General features: G+C 46.7%; 1 protein-coding gene across 6 annotated transcripts in view; it reads left to right on the top strand.

The window, feature by feature from the left end:
* Positions 1-22165, top strand: part of LOC133495157 (adenosine kinase-like) — an 83396-nt gene that overhangs the window by 16914 nt on the left and 44317 nt on the right. For all 6 annotated transcript variants that reach the window (XR_009793499.1, XM_061809444.1, XM_061809445.1 and 3 more), the window contains exon 5: positions 20892-21064. Coding sequence is in view for 5 of the 6 variants with exons in the window: in XM_061809444.1 (XP_061665428.1) it covers positions 20892-21064 (173 nt within the window). In the remaining variant the exon portion in view is untranslated. The remainder of the gene's footprint in view (positions 1-20891; positions 21065-22165) is intronic.

The raw sequence follows: 22165 nt of genomic DNA on the forward strand, positions 1-22165 counted from the left end.
GGCTTACGCCGGGTGAACCCCGTGGGTGTGCGTGGATCAATGGTCGACACGCCCGCTCCCCAACTAAGCGCTTCATCAGAGGTTGTAATGGGGTTAAATAGCTCCGTTCCGTCCAAGTTGGGGATCAAGGAAAACCTGAAGCTGGGCTCGGAGGAGCGGTCCGATCGATGGTAATTGGATTCGCTTAAATGAGAATTGACCAAACGGAAGCTTAGACAGATAAGTATCACTTTGCTCCGATGCGTCTCCGCCTCGCTGAGCTTGCTTTGAAAGCGGCCATGTTGCGCATCCAGTCGGTCGTACGCTGTTCCGGCCTCCGCGAAGTATGAACGGGAACATTATTTTTTTTTTTTTTTTGGTTTTCTTTTCTTTTTGTCACCAGCTACAGTGAACGCCGTTTATCCGAGATACATTCCGGATACACACGCAGTCGGGATAAACAGACAATACAGAGAGAATATTTAAAAAAAAAAAAAAAAAAGGCTCCCACATGCTTTAAAAACACGAGCTTATTAAAAAGCACTTTTAAGTGTCAGCCAACTTTCCAACCTTCAGCCACCACCAGTTCATGTGGTGTCTCTTTGGTTTGTTGTTTGGCAAATTTCTGTCCACGGATTCTGAGAATCCGAGCGCTGAGAAGAAGAAGAAGCGGACAATCTCCATTGTTTTAAAGCTTGATACGATCGAAAAACATGAGCGTGTGCGCGTGTAGTTGACATGGCGAAGCAGTACAAGTGTAATAATTCTACAATATGTTCTACACTGAAGCGGAAGGAGTCGATCACAAAGGCTACAAATGCCACTTTTTCCACAAGTCAGGATGTTATATTCTCTCGAAGATGCCTCAGTCAATGTGAAAAAGGAATTTTATTCATCCACACATTTGGAAAGAGAGCCCGAGGACGACCCAGGACACGCCGGAGAGACTGCAGTATGTCTCTCGGCTGGCTTGGGAACGCCTGCGGAAGAGCTGGAAGAAGCGGCTGGGGAAATGGAAGTCTGGGTATCCCTGCTGAAGCCACTTCCCCCGCGACCCGTCCCGGAAAAGCGATGGATAGAAGGATGGATGGAGACATTTTTCCGCTGAGAGGCTTGAAATCCAGTCTTTCGAATTTCTCGAGTTTATCTAGGTCATAAGCGAAGATCTCCGTCGTTGCTTTCCACTCCCGAGCCAGTGAGCTCTCGCGAGTGGATCTTCTACCTGGAGGCAACCACTAAGAGGAAAAGGGGGTGGTCTTCGCCGAATGTGGACAAAACGGATACCAAACTGGTTTCATTTAAAGTCGTTGTCAGTTTTTTTTTTTTTTTTCTGCACTCATGTACGACAGAACCAACTTGTTTTTTTTTGAAATACTTTTATACTAAGTTCATGTCAAAGAGGCACTCTACGAAAGTTGACTTAGCCAAAATATGGAACCTTTGTGACGATGTACTTGTGGACATCCGTCCTGGCGAAGCTGTTAAAAGTGAGGAGCGTTGCACCCTTAAGTCCCGACGGTCGACCTTAAGTTTGCATATTCTCGAACTCTTATTTTGTTTTGGTCGCGTGTCACGGAAGATGCAAGTAGCATGTTGCCGTTTCCCAGCCGACTTGAAGGTTCACCTCCCGCTTTTTTTTGGGGGGGGGGGTTGTAAAGGAACAAAAGCCTCGCCGAGCACATCAAAGAGCCTGTGAGGCCACTAACAAGTCTATTTTCCTCTGTTCCTGGGGAAAACGACGACTTTCTCAACTGCGCAATGCCGTCCCCGTAGGTGACAGAATCGGGAGCGGGAGGCGGTCGACACGGGGGTGTTAGGGGCTGGGGGCAGCGTTTGTCTGGATCAATTCATTTTGACAGAACATCAAAGTCGCGCAACAGTTCCTCAGGGGGGCCACCAGGTTGCGGGACTGATTGCCTCTGCCTCGGAACTGCGTCCGACAGCCGAGTTCGCGAGTGCATATTGTTTGCTTTCATTAGAATCCGAACAAATCAAGCATCGTTTGCAAAATGGACTTTCAACAAAGAGACAAATTACTTTGGTGGAGCTGTTAATGTGTCACCAACTGATTAGGCTTTACTTGATTGATTCTGATTTTCTGCAGCCCTTGCAGTCTGTATTATACATTTGCAGCGACATCTTAATTACCGTTTGGAAAGAAGAAGAGGTGGGGGGGGGGGGGGGTTGGCTGCCATCTCTGTTATGGTTATGATGCCTGTTTAACATTTCCTCAGACTTGGTCAATTGCAGTCGGGGCGAGTAGGGGGGGCCCGGGTTTCGGAGCTCCTAATTGGAAACGCATGTGCGCCGCCACACTGTTGAAAGTTTTATTTAAAAAACAGAAAAAAATCCCACACGGCATCATTTGACTTTTTTTTTTTTTGGAAAAGAAAAAAAGCCCCTCTGCTTAAGGAAATTGGAGGTTTGATGTCTCATTGACTTATTTCTCTTAGTGAAAATATGCCATGACCTAATGTTTGGCTTTTATAGCTCATTCCATTGAATAAATAAAGACCAGCGACTGGCTAAATGAAGAAATTCCGACGCCTGGTACCACTTAGCGAAGGAGAAGGAAGGGGACCAGCAAAGGAGAAAGAGTGGAGCTTTTGTGTCGTCAGCCACCGGCGTAGCACGAGCTTTCCCCGCTACATGAGGCCTTTTTACTCGTACTTCCACCTAATGACTCGCGTTAGGACAGACATTCCTTGTGACTGGACATTCGGTATGAGCGGTCTTCCGAAGAGCCCCGATCACGTTGCCGCAGAAACGTAAGCGGCGGCTCTGCTGAGGGGGCCGATTAAAGAACCCTCGCAAGTCTTTCGCTTGCAGCAGCTCCCGACGACGTGGCCGAACGCGACTCAGGAGGACCGTCACGAAATAAATAAATACAGTTGGCAACGCACCAAACAGAAAAGCTGTGATCCTGTATCGGGTTCTGATGCTGAGAAATTTTTTTATTAAGCCACAGAAACATTGCACGATTGACAGGGAATAATTGGATATGCTGCAAGGAAATGGAAACGACCCATAATAAGGGATTGTGCAGATACTTTTAGGAGATGTTTCCAATGATCACTGCAATCAAGGTGCTGGAATGCTCTCGCATGTGGCCAGGGATCCGCGGTTCCTTTAGGGAATATTAATTTCACATCCCATTTTGAACTCGTCAGAATTACACTTGCAAGGGAAGGCACCGCTGCACGTGTTCCTCCCACCTGTACCATACGAGGATTAGCGCCTCACGTTAAATCTCCGCCGTCGCAGTAATAAAAGTTGACGAGGCGACGATTCCGCGGCGCTATCACGAGAGGGATTTAGCGGCTAGCGGCGGACTGTCCGATCACGCGCCACCTTCTCAGACTTCCTGGAAAGTGCAGGCAGGTGCACTCAAATGTAAGGAGGCATCCACGACGCCAGGCGGGGAAGCAAAAATGTGTTAAGAGCCAGGAAAAAGATGGCAAATAACACAACTCTGACACGGAACAGTAGCTTCTTTTCTGGTGACTGAAATGGGAAAATGCACTCATGTTGACTGAGGGGGGAAAAAAAACAAAACAAGCTAAAGAGATTCAAAGTATATAAATAATTTATAACTTTCCGAGTGCTGGTAACGATGACGTTATCCTGTCAGGCACAAAAAGTTGTTCTTGTCTTACTAATATTAGTATAATCGTCATATTGGACCCTTAATACTTCCTAGAGAGATTCACTGACGGCGTCGTGGTACACTCGCTCGCCTGCAATTCTCCCTTTTGCGTTTAGTTTGTCAGCTTCAACTGGTCGCGGCAATAAATCAAAAGTGTTCACTTGCTGGCAAACGTCCGTGTGTTGAGTTCATCGCCGTCATACAGAGCAGACACTTGCAGTTTTCATCTGTTTATTAATTTTTTCCGTCCCTGTTAAAAGAAAATTCCCCGAGTAGGAAAACTTCTGTTAGCATATGTCCTGTTTCGAAAATGTAATTTAAAAAAAAAAAAATGTTGCCAAAGCTACAATTTACTGCCATAATCAATTCACCGCACTTGATTGTTCCATAAATTTGTCAAGATTACTGAATTTTATAAAAATAATACTATTTTTCTCGAGTGTATCCGACAGTACAATTTATTGGGCACATTTCTCTCATCGTGTCTCATAGCAACAAGTGGGGGGAAAAACATTTATGTAAATATTGGGGTTTCAAACAATCCACCCCCCTCCCCCCCATTCTCTTTAGGAAACAAAGTGAAGGCTGCAATTACTGTCACCGTTTCTCTCTCCCCAGTTCAAAAGTTTAGCGAGTCATCGCGGCGTGCCAGGCAATAAATGAAACCTAAATGAGTTTTTTTTTTTTTGCATGGAAAAACTGACAAGGAGCACACCGCGACTGTTCAACTTATCAACTGCTGTTTTGTTTATCAAATAAAAACACCGGCAACAACTGTTGGTTTTGAGTTGTTTCAAACGCGGGCTAGCCGGGACGGAAAATGTGTAGGTAAGGCCACATCGCAAGTAATACGGCTCAGGAGGGGGTGACAGGCAGACACTAATAGTAACGGCACTTATCGGTGCTCCTGACATCCGCCGCCCACGCCGCCACCACCGCCCTCCCATCTCGGGGTGGGGGCTGCGGCCCGATGAGTCGGAAAGACTCTGCCAAAACAGCGCTTCGCCCTCACATATAAATTGCATCATTAACATCGGCGAGATTATTCCGAGCTCTCCCACCGGGTTTATGGCAGCAACAGCCGCAGCTCAACTTAGCGAGTTGACACTCGGAAGACGTGCGACTTTCTTGAGCGGATCCGCGGGAGGGTGGGCTGACGTGGGGGGGGGGGGGGGGGGGCATGTGCTGCAACCATTCTTTCTGAAGCTTTTACACAAACTCAGAAAAAGGACGACTAGAGTCTTATTATGCGCGTTGATGGCAGCTTTTAAGTGAGATTATTAACACGGGGCCCTCCGTGCCTTAACTGAGCGTTTCCCATACTTAATAGAAGCCGAGGCACATATTTTACATTCTGAAATGTTCATGGGACGCCGCCAGACACAAAAAAATTGCTCAAAAAGGAAATGTAGTTGTTCACTGCGGTAGACGCTTCTACTTGTAAATGGGATCCAAGTGTTTACTGCCAAGTAGCTTTTCCAGTAAGCTGGTGTGGAAGCGGGTCTCGCCCAGGTTGTCTTTGAAGTTCAGCTTTGTAAACCACTGTAATGATTTGTGGAGTTTGATCGCTGCGAATTTGAGATCCCTTTCATTTCATTTAACGCAGAGGCGATCCGAAGCAACGCAATAATTTGAGTCAATGAATGGTTCCATTAACAGCATAGACGTACTCGCCTGTGGTGTCTTTTCTTTGGCGGTCTTGCACACGTGTCAGTTCTCGCAAGGAACCTAAACCCCAAACGGCAGCTGTAGTGTAGCCGCGTAGATCCTGCCCCACCGCCCCCTCACCATCAGGCAATTAACTTGTGATTGCAATCCGAGGTCAGGGTTAAGCTCCAAGTTAAAGGTTGAAGCAGCAAACATTTTAGTATGATCCTCTTACTCGATTATCCTCTTCCGCCACTGCCCGCTTTTACCTCACGGGGAGAGGACGTAACTGTACATAAAGCCCCTCGGCAATTATTCTTCAATGAAGATCTTCGCACTGTACAGTCCGTGTGATTAATGTGGGATCCCCTCTGCTCCCTGAAACCCCCCCCCGCGCGACCGTCCGGCTTCTGCTTACCATGCAAGTTTCCTTTTCACCTGAACAAATGGCTCCTTTGCACAAAAAGTGCCAACCTTTTACTTTTCTGGAGGGCGAGCCGAGCAGTCTGCAGTAATAGACATCCCGACAAGGAACGGGGGGTGGACAAAGTGGCGGTGGAGGGTGTTTTGCGCCTGAGCGTTGAATAAAGGAACGTTTATTTTTGTGCTTTGGCCTGTAACAGCCGCAGGAAATAGCGCGGTCGCTTGATGGGTGAGCAAAGCCTATTAAGTTACAGCACTCTCACCGAAGCTATTGGACTCCATTTTGAGACCCTCTGCCCCCGACGGATTGATGGCGAGGTCACCGGGGCACGGACAGATCGCGTTAAACAACCTACCGTAGAAACACTAAGATGGTTATAACGGAGTTCAGGTTGTTCTCACACCCAAGAGTACTTAAGTGTCCCCTGAGCAGCGCTTGATTTCTCTGGACCGATCAGAGCAGTCGTGTCTTACGCTTTAGACCACCAGGCCGAAAGGCAACTGCAGGGTCCTCGGGCTAGGGTTAGATTTTGTTGACAAATCGACACTTCAGAGATAAAGGAGCTCCTCCACCCCCAATGCAATGCCCAAGAGCAGGTTTTTCTTGGGAATGGTGAAGGTTGCTTTACTATTTACCACTTATATTTGAGCCGACGCACATATTTTACATACCCACGCCTGGCGTGGCAAAGAGACGTCAATTGTTAAAATTGAATCATTTTTGGACCTGGTCAAGTCTAGGCCTAAAGTGAACTTCAGGGTTCCCAGACAAGGTCCCTTTTGTCAAAAAAATGGAAAAACTGAAGGAGGTCCTGCATCCTCAACATCTTGCCCATAGGGTTCCCTTCCCCATGAGAGTACGAAAGCACCCTTCAACAGGATTTGCATTTCCTGGATGGATCGTAGCTTTCATGTCTGTCGTAGACTGTTCACAGGGTAAATGATTTTTGTTGACGACAAATCTACATATAAAATTTAAACATAGCCCAGTAATCATGGTTCCAACACAATGCCCAGTGTCAGTCTAGATCAGAGTTGTCTTGATGATAGACTGTATACCACAAAACGGAGCTCGAGTAGTCTCAAACTTGTAGAAAGCGACAATCTTGAAATTTAGTGAACCTGCAACTCTGGCCCCAACTCTATTCCCAAGATCAGGTTATTACTGACGTAATCATCTCCAAGTTCAAAATCAACATCCCATCCGCCGTGGGTACTCTGCTACCTTACGTCCAGGAGTGTGATCTGGAGCAAAGAATCAACAAAAAACAGATTAGATGACCAGTTTGATTAGGCGCTGTAGAATACCAGGTCAAATGGGGAACTCCAGGATTTTCATTACGGACTAGTCCGTCACATCTTCACACATACCAAGATCAAGTAATTCTGGACTTTTGACAGTATCTCAGCAATGACTGAACGGATTTAGCTTTAACCGTAATGATCTGCGTTGTTGTGCGTGCAGGCCATAAAATAATTCTCAGGACCTTAAGCGTAGTCCTCAAGTCCACTCCGGAAAACTTAAAATAGAGAGGGAACTTTGGTCCAAAAGTCATTCATCTCATTTTCTGTTAGGAATCGGACGTTTTCTAAATGTCTGAATGCCACATAACGTAAGAGGCCATCCGTGAGAACTGGAGCAGATTAGTTTTTCCGGGACTGATTGGAGTTGCCGTGCCTCTTAGTGACTACCAGGGTCAAAAGGGGGACCTGCAGTGTTTTCAGGCGAGGTTGTTTTTTGTTGAAGTGGTTTGGTGAACACTGGCCAAACTCTTCTTCAAACGGTCTTCTTATTTTCTGTCAAAAATCAGAAGCTTCCAAAAGGTCTGCATGCCACATTCTATAATTAGTCATCTGTGAGAACTGGAACATATTTGCTTTTCCGGAAATGATCTGTTCGTGAATACCAGAACTGAAAGGGACCTCAACGGGCTTTTGGGTAGGCCGCATTTTGTAAACAAACGGACCCATAAAACTCGTCTAAATCCAGTTATGGTAACCGCAGTTCTGCAATCGGTATCATATTTTATGGATGTTTTCTAAATTCTGTAATTAGCCGGCTCTGACAACCTCTGGAAAAAATGGGAGGCCGCTCCATCAAAGCGGAGCCGCTCCGGTTTTGACAATCGGCCCTTGCGTCGGCAACAGACGCTTCCAAAATTAGTGAGCAAATCGCTCCTTTCCCAATCGTCGTATTCAAATCCCGATTGCAAAGTGGTTTGAAAAGTTGAGAGGACGTCTGTCAAATAGGGACGGACGCTTATTAGCGATCAACTGTTTTGCTTTTTCTTTGTCTTATTAAATGACATTCATTTGAAGACGATATGATGGAAACAAGTCACGCTTCAAAACGGGACTGCAATTTAACCATCCGCATTTTCAAAGTCACGGGAGAGCCTTTGATTGTTTTGTGTTCTTATCCTTCGTTAGCTTCTTTTTATTTGTGCCACATTTCTTTCAAAATTAAGAAACCGAGGTTTGTTTCAAATTAGGTTTGGAGGCCTGGTTGGTCAGATTCAGGTTTCTCGATGGGATCAGTGTTTCGGTCTAGCGTCTCAATTGAGGGTTATGGTTTGAGATTTGTGTTTTAAGCAAATGATGTTTGAAAAAAAATGTCTTAGGGTTTCCAATTTGGTTTGGGTTACAAATTGGAGTGAAATTGTTCAATTCGCGACCATTGGGGATCGTCTTTGCATCGTTATGAGCGTTTCTGCACGTGGGCGACGCTTGATAATGTCAAAGGGTAACCAGTTATTATCATCCAGGAGGGAAAATGCTGAAATATGAACCATATATAGCTATGACACAGTGTAATTGTGTATCTGCCAACGATTTGGCGACAACACAACGTGTCATATCCCGACGTCGAGCGGCCTGCGGGATTAGCGCCTGGTGACGAGCTGTCAGCAGCTTTGTTGGCTACAATAAAAGCAAAGGAGCGCACGACAATTAGGGTGTCTGTCGGGTGTAATTGTCGCCTGCGCTCCCGGCTAGGATTATGACAGCCTCTCATGTCAAACCAGGCGGATTCGGTTCCCACCGCGTGTTTCCTCCTGCCTCGCGTTGATTCGCATCTCCCCGGCAATTAAGATAATATGTCATAATTAGAGTTTGAATTTAGCACCGTGAGAGTTTTGAGTGACTGCGCAGCCAAAAAAGCTCTCGGCGGCGTCTTCAAGCCCGAGTGGCTTTCTGGTTTGACGGCAGTCGCCGTATATGTTCACACACAAAGCGGACGAAAAAGTTACAGGTCACAACCCCGAGGACGTTTTCAAGACAGCCAAATGGTTTCAAATGAGTGCTTGAAGTAGTTCTAGCAAGGGTTCCGTTTCAAATTTGAAAACAAGGCGACGGTTTTCGATTGAACATTCAAACCCCAGTCAGTGTTGTAAACTGTTTAAGGTCTAAAAACAGGTTTAGACTCTCAAATAAGGGCTTCTGACCTCAATTAGGGTTCCAAAGGGTGTTGTTAGGTGCTGAAGCCAGAGTTCATGTTTTAAAGTCTGCTTTGGTGCCTGGCATAGGGTTTCAAACAAGGTTTCGGCTTTCATACTCGAGCTTCAAGTCAAAGTTGGGATTTCGATTTGGGTTTCAAGGCTGGGTTGAAGTTTAAAATCTGAGTTTTAAGACAGACTTAAGGATTCAAATGATTTTTTTTCAATCCAAGGTTAGGATTTCAAGCAAAGGGTTTGGGGCTTCCAATCAGGATTTCAATGAATGGTTTGTCGCCAAGGTTGCGGTTCGAATGTTCCCTCCACCAGGCTTTACTCATCACAACTACAGGCGTCGTTCGGTATGGTCAGGAGGATTTTGTTGGCCCTTGTCTCGGTTTGTCGCGCTAGCCGTTAATCCCGGCTCCCGCAGGGTGATTTCAGACCGCGTAGCGAAAGGGAAGAAAAAACAAAACCCGAAGACCGTCTTTTGTATTTAGCAAAATTGGCCGCCACAAAGGAACTAATGACGGATCCTCCCGGCATAATTGTGTAATTATGGCGGGGCAGATGGGGCGCTCGCTTTAACTAGGACACGTTGTGCTCGCCTCTCCACAACAAAAGGCCAAGCGCTGTGACAGCCTCTTCAGCACCGAGTGGGCGGGAGAGTGCAAAAAAAATAAAAAATAAGAATCCGGAGAGCGGAGGAAGAGCGAACGGGAGGGTCGCCTTCGCGGGGCCCGTCGGCCGGCCGGCCGGCCATTCCTCCGCTCCGCGTGTTACCACAGAAACAAACGCGCGAACGGCCGCGGCTCCTGGGAGGTGATTCACCGCGCCGTAATGAGCTCGCCTCGCCTCGCCTCGCCTCGCTCTGCGCTTAAAAGCCTTCGATTGAAGACGACCGGACGCTCCGTCATCCGTCTCGATTGAAGACGACCGGACGCTTCGTCATCTGTCACCGGGCGCCCTGAGGTCATCGGGGCGTGACCCGACGTCCACGCAGTGGTGCCTTCACTTACCGCTCAGGCCGTTGCCCATATTTGGCAGGCTACAATTCCGATAAACGATTAATCGCCCGGTTAATTGATGAAATGTATAATATATATATATATATTTTTTAATTCCTTAACCCTTACAACAATAAAGATATGGATTTCAGGTAGAACATTTCAGGTTATGCAATATGTTATCCTTTACGATTTGATCAAGTTGACGACAAATGTTTTCCAGATTCTTGATTTTGTGGTGGATTGTTTGAATGTCATTAATTTTGTCTCACATCTATTTGTCTTGTGCCTGTTATCGGCCTATTAAATTGGATGCCCGATTAATCAATTGCGCCCCACTTACGAGTTGACTTTGTTCCACGACCAAGTTTGTCACGCAATTTAATAGTATCTCAAATGGAAAGTGCTTGACATGACATAAATTGATGAAAGCGCCCCAAATCTGTGGCTAGTCTCAGTAAGGTTGCTTTAAGCTCTACCTGCAGGTCATACGGTGATCCTAAAAGAGTGGAATCCAATTTCTAAATCATTTTACATTAGCCTGAAGAAATGGACGACTCCTCCTCCGTCCAAGATCTCCTTTCGACACCAGAAGATTTCCCGACCCAAATGTGTATGTGAGCGCGTTTGCGTCCCACCATCTGCGGCTAGCGTGCTGTTCCCCCCCCCACCCCGCGCGTGGCTCCATATGGCGCTAACGTACTGTACATAAACAGAACACTCCGAGAGCAAAACAGACCTTTTGAGCATAATGAATTTTGTCGCGGCGACTATTACGCCATGAAAATAGCGCACGTTTAGAGGTCGGGGAAGCGGGCGGCTCGCGGAGCCGACGACGGTCGGGGTTCGGCCGTTTGGTGGTGGCTGCGAAGCGTTTGCTATTTCTGCTCCAAAGGGAAGCGCTCGGATTCGGGAGTTTCTACTGCGTGTTGAAATCACAGAGTAGCACGATGCAATATTTGTGTAGTCACAAGCATAACGTGACCGAGGACGGTCGTACAATATTCGAAAATCAGTTTGTTGCCTCGGCAAAAAGCTGGTGCCAAAGCACTTCTCCTTAATATCTTTGGCGGTTTATGCGAGTTTATCGAATTTGCAAATGCCGGACTGTGAATGTGACGAACGACTAACAGCAATGACACGTGGAACACTTTAAGAAAGAATGGAATGGATGGTGTAACAGTATCAATTCGGCTGGAAGTCCGCCGATGCCGTTAGTCGTTGCTCCGCGCGCTCCATCCAATCGGTATTTATCTGCGTCACGTCACCCTCGGACGATTCATGATCACTTTGCCGGACTTTTGTTTTGTTTCTTTTGAGCGATGCGATGGTTGCGCGGCGTCTGGCCTCCCCTCCCCTCGCCAAACATGTTATTGCTAAGGGGGTGTAACTTCTGCAACCGTGCCAGTCACAGAGTGCAGCTTTGGCGTTTGCGCACTGCCGCCGCCGGCAGCTGTTTGCAATTTTTGCCCGACGGCTCTCGGAGAAAGAAAAGAAACGTTTTCCCCCCTCGTCGTCCGCAATTAGAACGTCGGCAGAGTGCGCGGCGACTGGCGGCGGCTTCCACGTAGCCCCTGCAAACGTTCTAGGACGTGTCGAGCCAAATGTTCATTGCGAGTTAAGCTAAATAAAAATGCTAAGGTGCCATATTTGCATAACAAACCTGATGGGTTTGCACTATTCTAAAGAATAATAATAATAATAATAATAATAGTCATCAAAAATAAATTGGAACTTTTACATGAACATTTACTCTTATTGAGTAAAAATGTTTGACATACAAAATTGAGTGAAGGTTATTTACAGTTTAGCACAGAGAGGACTCTCTGCTTCGCATAGATAAAATACACAATGATTTTATCGTTAATGCAGTACAAGGGAAAAAAAACTAAAATATTTATTGTGAAGGAAAAGAATCTGAAGTGGTAATGTGGCTGTTTAATGTTTCATAACCTACGGTGAGCAAAGTTTTCTGAGATGCGAGTCATTTGGCCGATTTTGTATTTATTGAACTGGTTTAACTTGCAAGCATAACTTTAAGACGCAAGTCAACTGAAATCAACGCACTCTCAGTTGAAGTTTACTGTCAAACAAAACTAAAAAAAGAATTACACGTGTATTGAAGAAGGCCTCACAACTTTCTTTTCACTTCATGCTTTCCATATAATGCAAAATGCGGTGTTGTTATACACACGTAGTTAGCCAATATCACTAGTCACGTGTAAATTCTTGATCCTCTGCATAAAATGTCGACGTTGCCGTTTATTTCGTCACTTAAAGTGGTGTGAATGAATGAACTTGGAAATGTTTTCCAACCTTTTAATTATTCGTTGGTGTATGGTTTTTAAACACCATATTACAGGGTTGTGTTTTGCGTATTAAAATTTTTTTTTTTTTTTTTTTTTTGGAGGGAGGCTGGAGAAGCTTGATGCGATTTCCATTCCATTGAGTGGGGAAAGATGATCTGCAATGAGCGTGTCGAGCAAATTGAACTTGTAGCTCGATGCAAATACTGTATTTTTTTTTTTTTTTTAACGATTATTTGTCTTTGATTTTTTTTTTTTTGTCTTTTCTTTTCTGCACTCGTGCGTTGCGTGATTGTGATCATAAAAATCCGTTAGTCAGGGCACATTTGTCAGAATGAGCTTTTTAGCTCGTCTCGCAAATATTTGAGTTGAGCCCAGCTGTGTGACCGACTACGTTTTCCACAAAACGAGCCTCGCTCGTAACGCTTTAACCGCTGCCGGGGAGCGCGGTCGTTACTCTTGAGCCGTGATCACACCCACGGGCCATTTGTTGTCTTGTACTCCACTCCCATCGCACGCGCGTACTCCATCATCCTCCCGCCGACGTTTATTGACCTTTTAGGATAGATTTCTGCAAAAGTCGGAGCGGATACTCCCGCGCTGCAGCGGCGTGACCCCCGGTTCTTCTCTTTGAGAGCCAACGAGTCCCCGTCCGGCTGCCAAAGCCAACAGGAGGCGGCGCAGCAACAAGAAAAATAATGGAAGGAAAAAAAAAAAAAAAAAAGAGGAGTGGATTTTACAGACCATTTGCCTGCTGAAAAGAGCCTCTTCCTTTATTTTTGCTGCCAGGATTTGGCGGCTTGACAATTTGTATTGTTTTCGTCTCCGCCAAGGCCATCGCGGCCGTTCGGGGTCGAGTTTAGGCTAAGTTCTTAAGGGGAGGGTCCGTTAGGTCGAGGTTCAGGTGTCAATCCATGGTAGGATTGCACGTCAAGTGACATAGAAATTGGACGTAAATAAAAGTTTTAAAACAATGTTAAAGATTCAACGGAATTGTAACTAACGTGGTGAAAACGTGAAATGCAGCCTGTGAAACTGCACGAAGGTGAGTTCAAGGTTAGGTTGAAGGTGGAAGGTGTCAAGTTTCGTAGGGATTCAGGTTCGGGGACGGGATGGTGTTAAGAGTGGTGTTAAGGTCTTGCTTATGGTTGAAAAGAAGTGAGGCAGCTTGAGGGAAGGTGAGTGTTTAATGTTAGCTGGTTTGATTCGATCAGGCGAGGGGAGGATATCGTTACTGTTGGGTGGAGACGCTATGATTTCATATTTTTTCACAAATCGATACTATCGCTACCGTTCCCAAAGCAGGATTGTCCGGCCTTCGCGGAGGTCTCCTGTTGTAGTTAGCGTTAGCAAAGCGCTTCTGCGCTCACGAGGAAGGGGAGCCGGGTCAGTCGGTCTTGGGCCTGTGCGTCGTTCTGAGTTTTCCGGGGTTCGTCCTCGTGGGAGAATACATATGAATTCGATCAAATTGTCGGGCTCGCCGGTTGCGCCGAGCGCTAATGTCAATAGCTATCGCATTATTCACCGGGGTTCTATTTGACCGGAGCGCATTGTCTTCTTCTGGCTGTCTACAAAGTCGCAGCATTAACATCGTTGGCTCGCCGGGATCTAACATCTGGCAAGCGGCGCCCCTTTTTCAGGAAGCGTTTGCGAACGCTCTCATCTTGCTCGAACGTGCCAAGCGTTAAATAGGTCAGTGGCGTTTCCATCGCTCTTGTCGGGTTCTGTAAAACGCACACGACAGGCGGGGCCCCGAACGGGCCCCGTGGACGGAGGCCAAGCGCGTTAATGGCAACCAGGCCGAGTCGAATGACATTGTTATTGCGGCCCTTCCCGGCTGAAAATCTATATCGTGATTTATAGCGCCGTCTGAATTTACGTTGACGGTCCTCCGGGCAGAAGGGCCCCCCGCATCATCTGGTGGAACAAAACCGGGGTTCCCCTCCTGAGAAATGTCCACCTGTAGCGGGATATACTGTTACAGTACTGTGTTGATTGGAAGCCAGTCAAGTGGTGAGCGCTGTGAGAAACGGTTTGAAATAAGAAGGTCTTTGTGGACACGGGCGAAAGCAACAAGTTAGCAGACACGCTTGGCTTGTGCCACGGAGGTCGACCCGGCGGAGAGGTCGCAAACGCCTCCACGTTTTCTTTTTATCTTGACAGTCGAGCGTCGTTTATTTCGCGAGACGTGACGTTGCAGACTCACTTGCGTTCGGCTGTTTTGAGACCGCATCAAGTAAACGTTTACGCTCTCAAACACGCACTTCCATTGCATTTCTACGTTCATACACTTTAAAACAAATTTGAACACAGCAAAACTAAAATATAAAAATTGCTCTGTTTCCACGTCGTGTGCCTTTCAGGGGCGGAGCCTACTGGCAAGTTTGCGTCTGAAGAGTTCAAATGTTTTGAAATGAAGTAAAAGGATAATTGTTTATTAACACATTCGCACATGTGAGACAAATTTATCACACAAATGTAACTTTTTTTATTTTACAAAATGTATGAATTTGTTTTCCCCAAAAATGTGAAGTGTAAAACAAGTATACATTTTTTTTAAATTTAAAAACATATGGCAAATGATTTAAAAAGAGGAAGCAGATTGATTAAAAAAAAATAGTTTAAAATATTAAAAAAAATTGTATAAGCAAAATATCCCACGTATGGAAAGTCTCCACCATTTTTTTTTCTCATTATTTATTTATTATTATTTATTATTCTTTATGTACAGTGTATTTGTTTCAAAAACTGCAAGATCTCCCGGCATTCGCATCTACGTTCAGCAAGTGCAGTATTTCGTGTTTGGGCTCGGAAGGCACATTTGAAGGAAAGTGAAGTCTTTGTTTTGTTGCCTTTTGACTTCAAAACGGCGTCTTTTCCAGGCGATGTGACTCCTCAAGCTACTCTCCCGATCTCAAAGATGGCATTTTTTTTTTATCAGACGATGGACTGACCCTCTCACAGGTGTAAAGATGTTGTCCCATTTGTTTATTTACTGGGGGGGGGGGGGGGGGGGGGGGTTCCAGCGGCGCGTTAACGAGAGCTAGAATTACGTCGGCGTTCATTATCCGCGTGACGCGATGGTACGAATTCCGTTCTTTATGTTTCGGCATCGACTGCCTTCTTTTTCACGATAGAAGGAGCGGCGGTTGATTTATCACTGGGGGCTCACATTGCTGGGGGGAGGGGTCGGGGGCCGGGAATGACGGACGGCCCCGGCGGCGTTGTCTGGCGCGCCGGCAGCGGCCAAAAGGAATCTGGAAGGTAATCGGAGCGATAAATCCAAACTTTTTTTTTTCGAGGTGTCACAATGCGGTGCCGGCGCTCTTTTGCCACTCGCTGTAAACTGTCGAGAAAACATACAAAAATACTTTGCGGACAAGGCAGAGAATGCATGACATGTAAACTCTGGCTTCATCGGATCTGGAGCGTCCAGGAACCACGCCTGGGATGCGAAAACGCAATTCCAAAATAGAAAAAGACCGACCCAGCCATCAGAAATAAACACGATTGTAAAAATGTTGACCCAATTTTTGAAGTGATATAATATCAAAACAAATAGACTAGAAAAATGAACAATTAGTTCAAAGAAATACAAAAATTTTAAATGATACCTTTGTCCAAATTTGAAACAGTAATTGAAAAAAGCTTTACATTTAAAACTAATTTGCAAAAACTAGTTCTCATTTTGCACGTTTTCAGCAACTATCTTCAAATGGCTGAAGTCATTTTACAGTGAGTTTTGATTATTTGTGCATGTCTAATTTAAAATGTAGAGTCCTCTGTTTAATGAATTTCATAAACTATCCTCCCTTTTAAGTGTGCAAGTAGTATGTTAGGCGGCGTGTTATTGCAATGAGAGCCCCTTTTGCGGCAGAGCGAGAGTCAGCTGATTGATCGGCGTCCTTCTCAAGGTCGGACGGCAGCTAAGTTGTTGGTTTTTTTTTTTTTTTTTTTTTCCCCTACTTCTTGCTTACCTGTGCAGACAAACGTAAGCGGAGAAGCTCGTTGTTGATATTTCCATCCGCGGAAGTCTGCAGAGGACATAAAGAGACGCCCGTAACTGGATAGCGGAGTTTTTTTTTTTTTTTTTTTTTTTTTTTTTTTTATTCGGGACCCGGGGGGACGACTCTCGTCCAAAGCCGAGTAGTCCCGCTTGTCAAAAAGTGAAGTGAAAAAGTCGCCTTTTCAGTCAAGGTGCAGACGCTGTTAAAGGTCACGATGGGGAGCGCAGATGTTTTTGTCTGCTGTCTGCTTGTCGCTCGGCTGGATTAACGACCTTTCCGCGCGCTCGCTCGTCCGGGATCCAGAGTGAGGCTTGCGCTGCCTGTGCGTGAGCTGTGGCCTACAGCAGTTCCCTGCGAGTGTTTTCATGTTCTATTTACGTGTTTGACTCTTTCGTCCCATCCGGTGTAAATGTCGTGTGCATCGGTGACTGTTGCTCTCCTCCCGCACATGCCAGGGCAGTACCTTACGTACCTTTTTAAAAATCAACCGAGAGCACTCGTAAGTCATGTACTTTCTTATATATTTTTTCTCAAAACAGTCACTATGTAACTAATAACTCGAGTTGCAATAACATTTTGGCCCTTTCTCTGCATCATCTCCAAACATTCCCCACCGTCCTTTCTCCAAAGAGCTGCATCGTGTCCCCGGCAAGTGTGCAAATGGCGATTCGCAATCCCCGCAAATGCGCATTTTTTGATCCCTGAGCATCCACCGCGCTCATTCCGTATGCCGACAGAAGCCCGCCATCCTTTTATTTGTCCCGTGCGTCGTTCTCGACTTGCAGCGTGCACCCTGCATCACCCACGGAGTGACGTTTTAAGATAAACACGTGATTAGAAGGGCACAATAAACAGCCCTCAATTCCAAGAACCAGGCAAAATTGCATTTTATGATGGGAAGTGGAAATATATACATTGTTATTCTCGCAACCTCAAAACAAGACCAGGAAAGTCGCCCCTTTGGTGTCCAAGGATATTTCTCAGGGACTTGGTATCAGAGGAGTACCAGTCCAGTCTACTCAAAGGAGCCGGCGTAAAACTAGCGCCGCATTTTGACATCGCAAGTTGTCCAGTAGGTGCTGGCAGATTTTTCTCTGGGACTCGGTAACAATGGCATCTAGTCTCTGGTCGCCGGTTAATATCCTGCTCTCCCATTCAAAGAGCAAGAGGGAGAAGCACCAGGACTTTAAAAGACTTGGACCTTTTGTTCTTGGAACGCAATACACGTAAGCCAAACATATGAGTCCAAGAGTTCTCCGTAAAGCATGACAACAAACGTTCGGCGGGAATGAATGATTTCCGAAACAAAAACAGACTGTTTGACACAAGATTGTCCCGGTTTGTGGCCACCGGCTAATATCTGGCACTCGTGGCCATAAAGCAAGACCCGGGAGCACCGGGATTCTAAAGTCTTAGACCCTGATCACTAAACACTGAGCCGGATGCGAGCTGAGGTCGAGCATCCTCAACACGGCTAACGGCGCAAATTGAACTGATTGGAGTTGTTGATCAGGAGTCTTGGGGGGGGGGGGGGCACGGAGGGCTCTCTTCTCCGGTCCCTACGAGTTACCTGATGGACTGTAAAATCCTCGGGCCGGTGTGTTTGACGCCCGCGCAGCACTTTCCGGAAAAGAGTGACTTAATGGAAGCTGCCAGAGCTCGTCAACGTCAGCCTCAAATCCCGTCGCCGCCGCAGCCGCCAGGCTGCGTTTCAGACAAAATGGCCGAGGTGTAAAATTGCGGACGGATTTGAATGTTCCAAGAAGAAATGTTTTTACTTAAGCGGCACGGTGGACCAAGTGGTTAGCACGTCAGCTTCACAGTTCTGAGGTTGGGGGGTTTGAATCTCCTCATCGCCTGCTTGGATTTTCTCCGCTTCCTCCCAAACTCCCAAAACTAGCGCGTTAAGCTCATTAAAGAGCGTAAATGTCCTTTTTCAGTCGGAGGCCCTCAGTGGAAAATGTGAACTTCCCGGCTGTAATGAATGTAAGCGGTGCTCTTCTCAGGAGGATGCTCCCGGTGAATGGAAACTTTTTGTCTTTTTTTAGCTTGGCGAGATGCCCGCGAGGCCTTCCTGGCCACTTCCAGAAGGCGCCACTTTGTTTGCCAGCCTTTTATCAACCTGCCTCCCCGCTCGAGCTTCATTGCATCAGAATTGCATCATTAATAGCGCAGAAATGATTCCCGACAACTCGCGAACACGTTGACCCCGGCCGGGGGAGGAGGGGGGGAGGGCGTCATCTACATAGAAATTCAACGGCGTAGCTTAACGCAACCTTCGCTGGGGCAAAGCTCCGATGTGGATTTTGCATGAGAAAAATCTCACTACACACCGCGAAACAACATAAAAAAAAAAATACATGCAGCGATCAATCGTTGCAATGTAAATATCAAATGGATTGATCTTATATAATGCTTTATCTTCACCATCACGATGCCGAAAGCGCTTTGGAGAGAATTTTTACGTTTACCCGTTCAGCCTCGCATTCATTCGGCCGCCGACGTGCACAAAACATTTTTTTTTTTTTTTTAATATATATAAATATGCTTGATTGTGGGACCTTTTCATTCAATCACCCTCAGTTCCAAGTCAATTTGTGTGGAGACTTTGTGGAATATTTCCAAAACTGCATACTTCGCTGCTACCAATCTTTGAAGTTGGCTCTTTGTGTTGTCCGATTGGAAGATCAGACGCCGAAAGCGTGACAAGCGATTAGGCGACATCAAATGTTAAAACGATGCAAAGTAGTAAAGTTGACTCATCGGGTTAATCCTGACGTCCTGCTCTACTACAAAAATCATGTCCAACCCCCCCCCCCCCAAGCAGAAAATTCCCAGTTTATGTGCCGTAATGGCAGCGTTTTCGAAAAAGGAGGAAGAGGGGGGTGTCAAGCAAGCTCGCTTCCTGGGCTTTCATGCCTTGTCCCAACGGCAGCGTCGGTGAATTTGGAAAGGTCAGAAAGGTTTGCTCTTCATGGTAGTTAATGAGCATTTATTGGAAAATTGTCAAGAAAATGCAAAACAAAATGTTGACATTCCTCTGCCCAATTAATTCCAGTCGGAAGGTGCACACAATTTCCCCATCTGCACTTCCCACAGAACACTTCCACCCAAATCGCGACCCTTGAATGCAACATTTTCACGGCTAATCTGTGAATGGAGACGTTGGGTCACCGGGGTGGAAACGTCCATCTCGACTTTTCAGACACCTTTCTTGCGATCGCTCGCCGCTTTGCGTTTTGTGAGTTACGGGAAGGCGGCTTGGATCTTGCGCGCGGTCGTCAGGCTTTTTCCTCTGCGTGGGTGCGCCGTGCGCTCATGCGCATGTTAGTGTACGTGTGGCTGATAACGACCGTGCAAAATGACAAGCTGAGTTGGCAGCGAGAGTACAGCCGAGGGTCATGCGCGAAGAGGAAGAGGAGGAGGAGGGTGATGATGAGGACGAGAAGAAGGCCGCCGCCGTGATTCACCGAGCTGTCATCGGAGGGACAGGGGTGGGCGGACGTCCGGGGGGGAAGGGGGTGGCGGCGTCATGTTTTCCCACCTGAGCGGTGGGCACACGTCGTTATTTACGGCCCAACCTTGGACGGGGGGGGGCCCATCACGGCGACGGGAGAATCGGATTGGACTCGACGTGTACCCGAGCGGCTGACCTTGATAAGTGCGAAGCGCCTGCAGCAAAGAAGGTGAAAGAGAAGAAGAAGAAGAGTGCGCTTCTGTTGGCTTTCGCCGCCAATTTGCATGTTGGTTCATTTCTAGCGGAGGGAAGGGAAGCGTGGAGTGAATGGATGTCATCGGCCTAACGAACTCAAGCACGAGTGGAAACGACACACTGTAGGTCAAGCGAACATTTCAAAATATGAATCAGAATTTAAAAAAAAAAAAAAAAAAAAAGGCGTTCACGGCACTGCTCAATCTGGAGAGTGGGAAAAAAAAGTTCAGTCGTCGCAGATGTCAGCGAGCGATTCAAACGGAGCGCGAGTGACAAATGCCAAAATGGTTCAGCGTATCTCGGCAAATTTGGGCAAATCTCATGAGACTTGAAGACATCTTTTGCGAGACTCATGTCAGGAGACCAATAAATGTTGAGAGACTTCATCAAATCTCGTGAGGCTGACACATATCTCCTTCTGTACAGTAAGTGTAAAAAATAAAAAGGGGGGGGGGGGCGATGAGTTTACTGAGTGCATTCAGATAGAAACAGAAACAGAGTCGGTGTTTGCGTAAGTGAGGATGAGGTCTTGAATGATCCCACTCGTGTAAACAAGGACGTCAGCCTGCTTTTAAGCCAGCAGCTCTCCACTGACAACGGCGCCTTTGTGTGCACACGCCGGTCTCCTCGTTTACGATGGCCCCTTGAACACATCGCAGGCTGCGTGTTTTCCTGGGTAGACGCGCAAATTCCTGGATTAATGCGGTTTGTTTTTTGTTTGTCCCCACCCCAGTGGATGATCCAGAAGCCCCACAAGGTGGCGACCTTCTTCGGCTGCATCGGCACCGACCGCTTCGGCGAGATCCTCAAGAAGAAGGCCGACGAGGCGCACGTGGACGCCCGCTACTACGAGCAGAGCGAGGAGCCCACCGGCACCTGCGCCGCCTGCATCACCGGCGACAACCGGTGGGTTGCCGCCGACTGTAGAGCCCGCGTTAGCTGGCAGGCTAAATGATTTATGTCTTCCACAAACCCTACCATGGAGGTTCGGTTCCCAGTTTGTCCGTTTACAAATACCTACTCCTCCGCGAGGCGTTCGGAATTAACATCCATTCATCGGAACCTGTGGCGTGGTGAGGATAATTTGAGAGGCTGTCGTAAACAAGCGCAAAGACAAATGCACCAGTCCGTGCTTCTCGAGAAAACAGTCATTGGCAAGACCTCACCATATCTTCACTCTCTACTCACCGTGCATACCACCACCCTCACTCTCTGAGGCAGCAGTTTTATGATCCACTTTTAGGCCCTAAACGACTGGAACACTGCAACAAACTCTCTCGGTTCCTCCCAATGTTATCATTTAAAAGGTTAGTGAGGAATGCTGCACATTCATAATTGCGAAACCTGATTTTTGGCCGTTTTCCACATTTTTTTTTTTTTTTTTTTTTTTATCATGTACTATGTTTTAAGGTAATCCAATATACAAGCACGTCACAGGGGACAGTTTATTTGGATGCGCTTTTATTTTGCTTGGTTTTACTCCACACCCTGCAAATGAGATTCAGCTTTCGAGCTCCTTACCTGGAGAAATAAAGGTTAAATAAGTGAAATCAAACTTTAAGAGCGGGGAAAATGCCGTATCGTATATAACGGTCAGCGCCGAGGTGTCAGTCATGGCGCTCGCCACCGAGCTCGGCGCTCCCTCCTGGCCTGCTTGTCCGATGTCGATCCGTGACGCGCGAAAAGGTCACACGGCGCGTCCGGGGAGATTGGCGGCGGAATATTTCTTACAGGTGTTCCTCAGACGGCTCAGCGGGCTCCGGCAAAGGTCGCCCAACTGACGGGCGCCGATCGCCAGCGTTTCTGAGAGATCCGAGAGCTCTTGTCAATTGGACCTCAATCCAAACATTTATGGAGGAGTTTTTTTCTAGGAATTAGTTGGATCTAAAGGATTTGGGGAATTCAGTCTTTGGAAAAAAACTGATAGGGTTGCTTTGCTAACATTCGCTTGATATTTCACAACTGCATAAAAAACTAGTTAATCATTTTTCTAGATTTGGTAATACA

The sequence above is a fragment of the Syngnathoides biaculeatus genome, chromosome 22 (assembly GCF_019802595.1).
Source record: "Syngnathoides biaculeatus isolate LvHL_M chromosome 22, ASM1980259v1, whole genome shotgun sequence".
In the NCBI taxonomy this organism is placed as follows: Eukaryota; Metazoa; Chordata; class Actinopteri; order Syngnathiformes; family Syngnathidae; genus Syngnathoides; species Syngnathoides biaculeatus.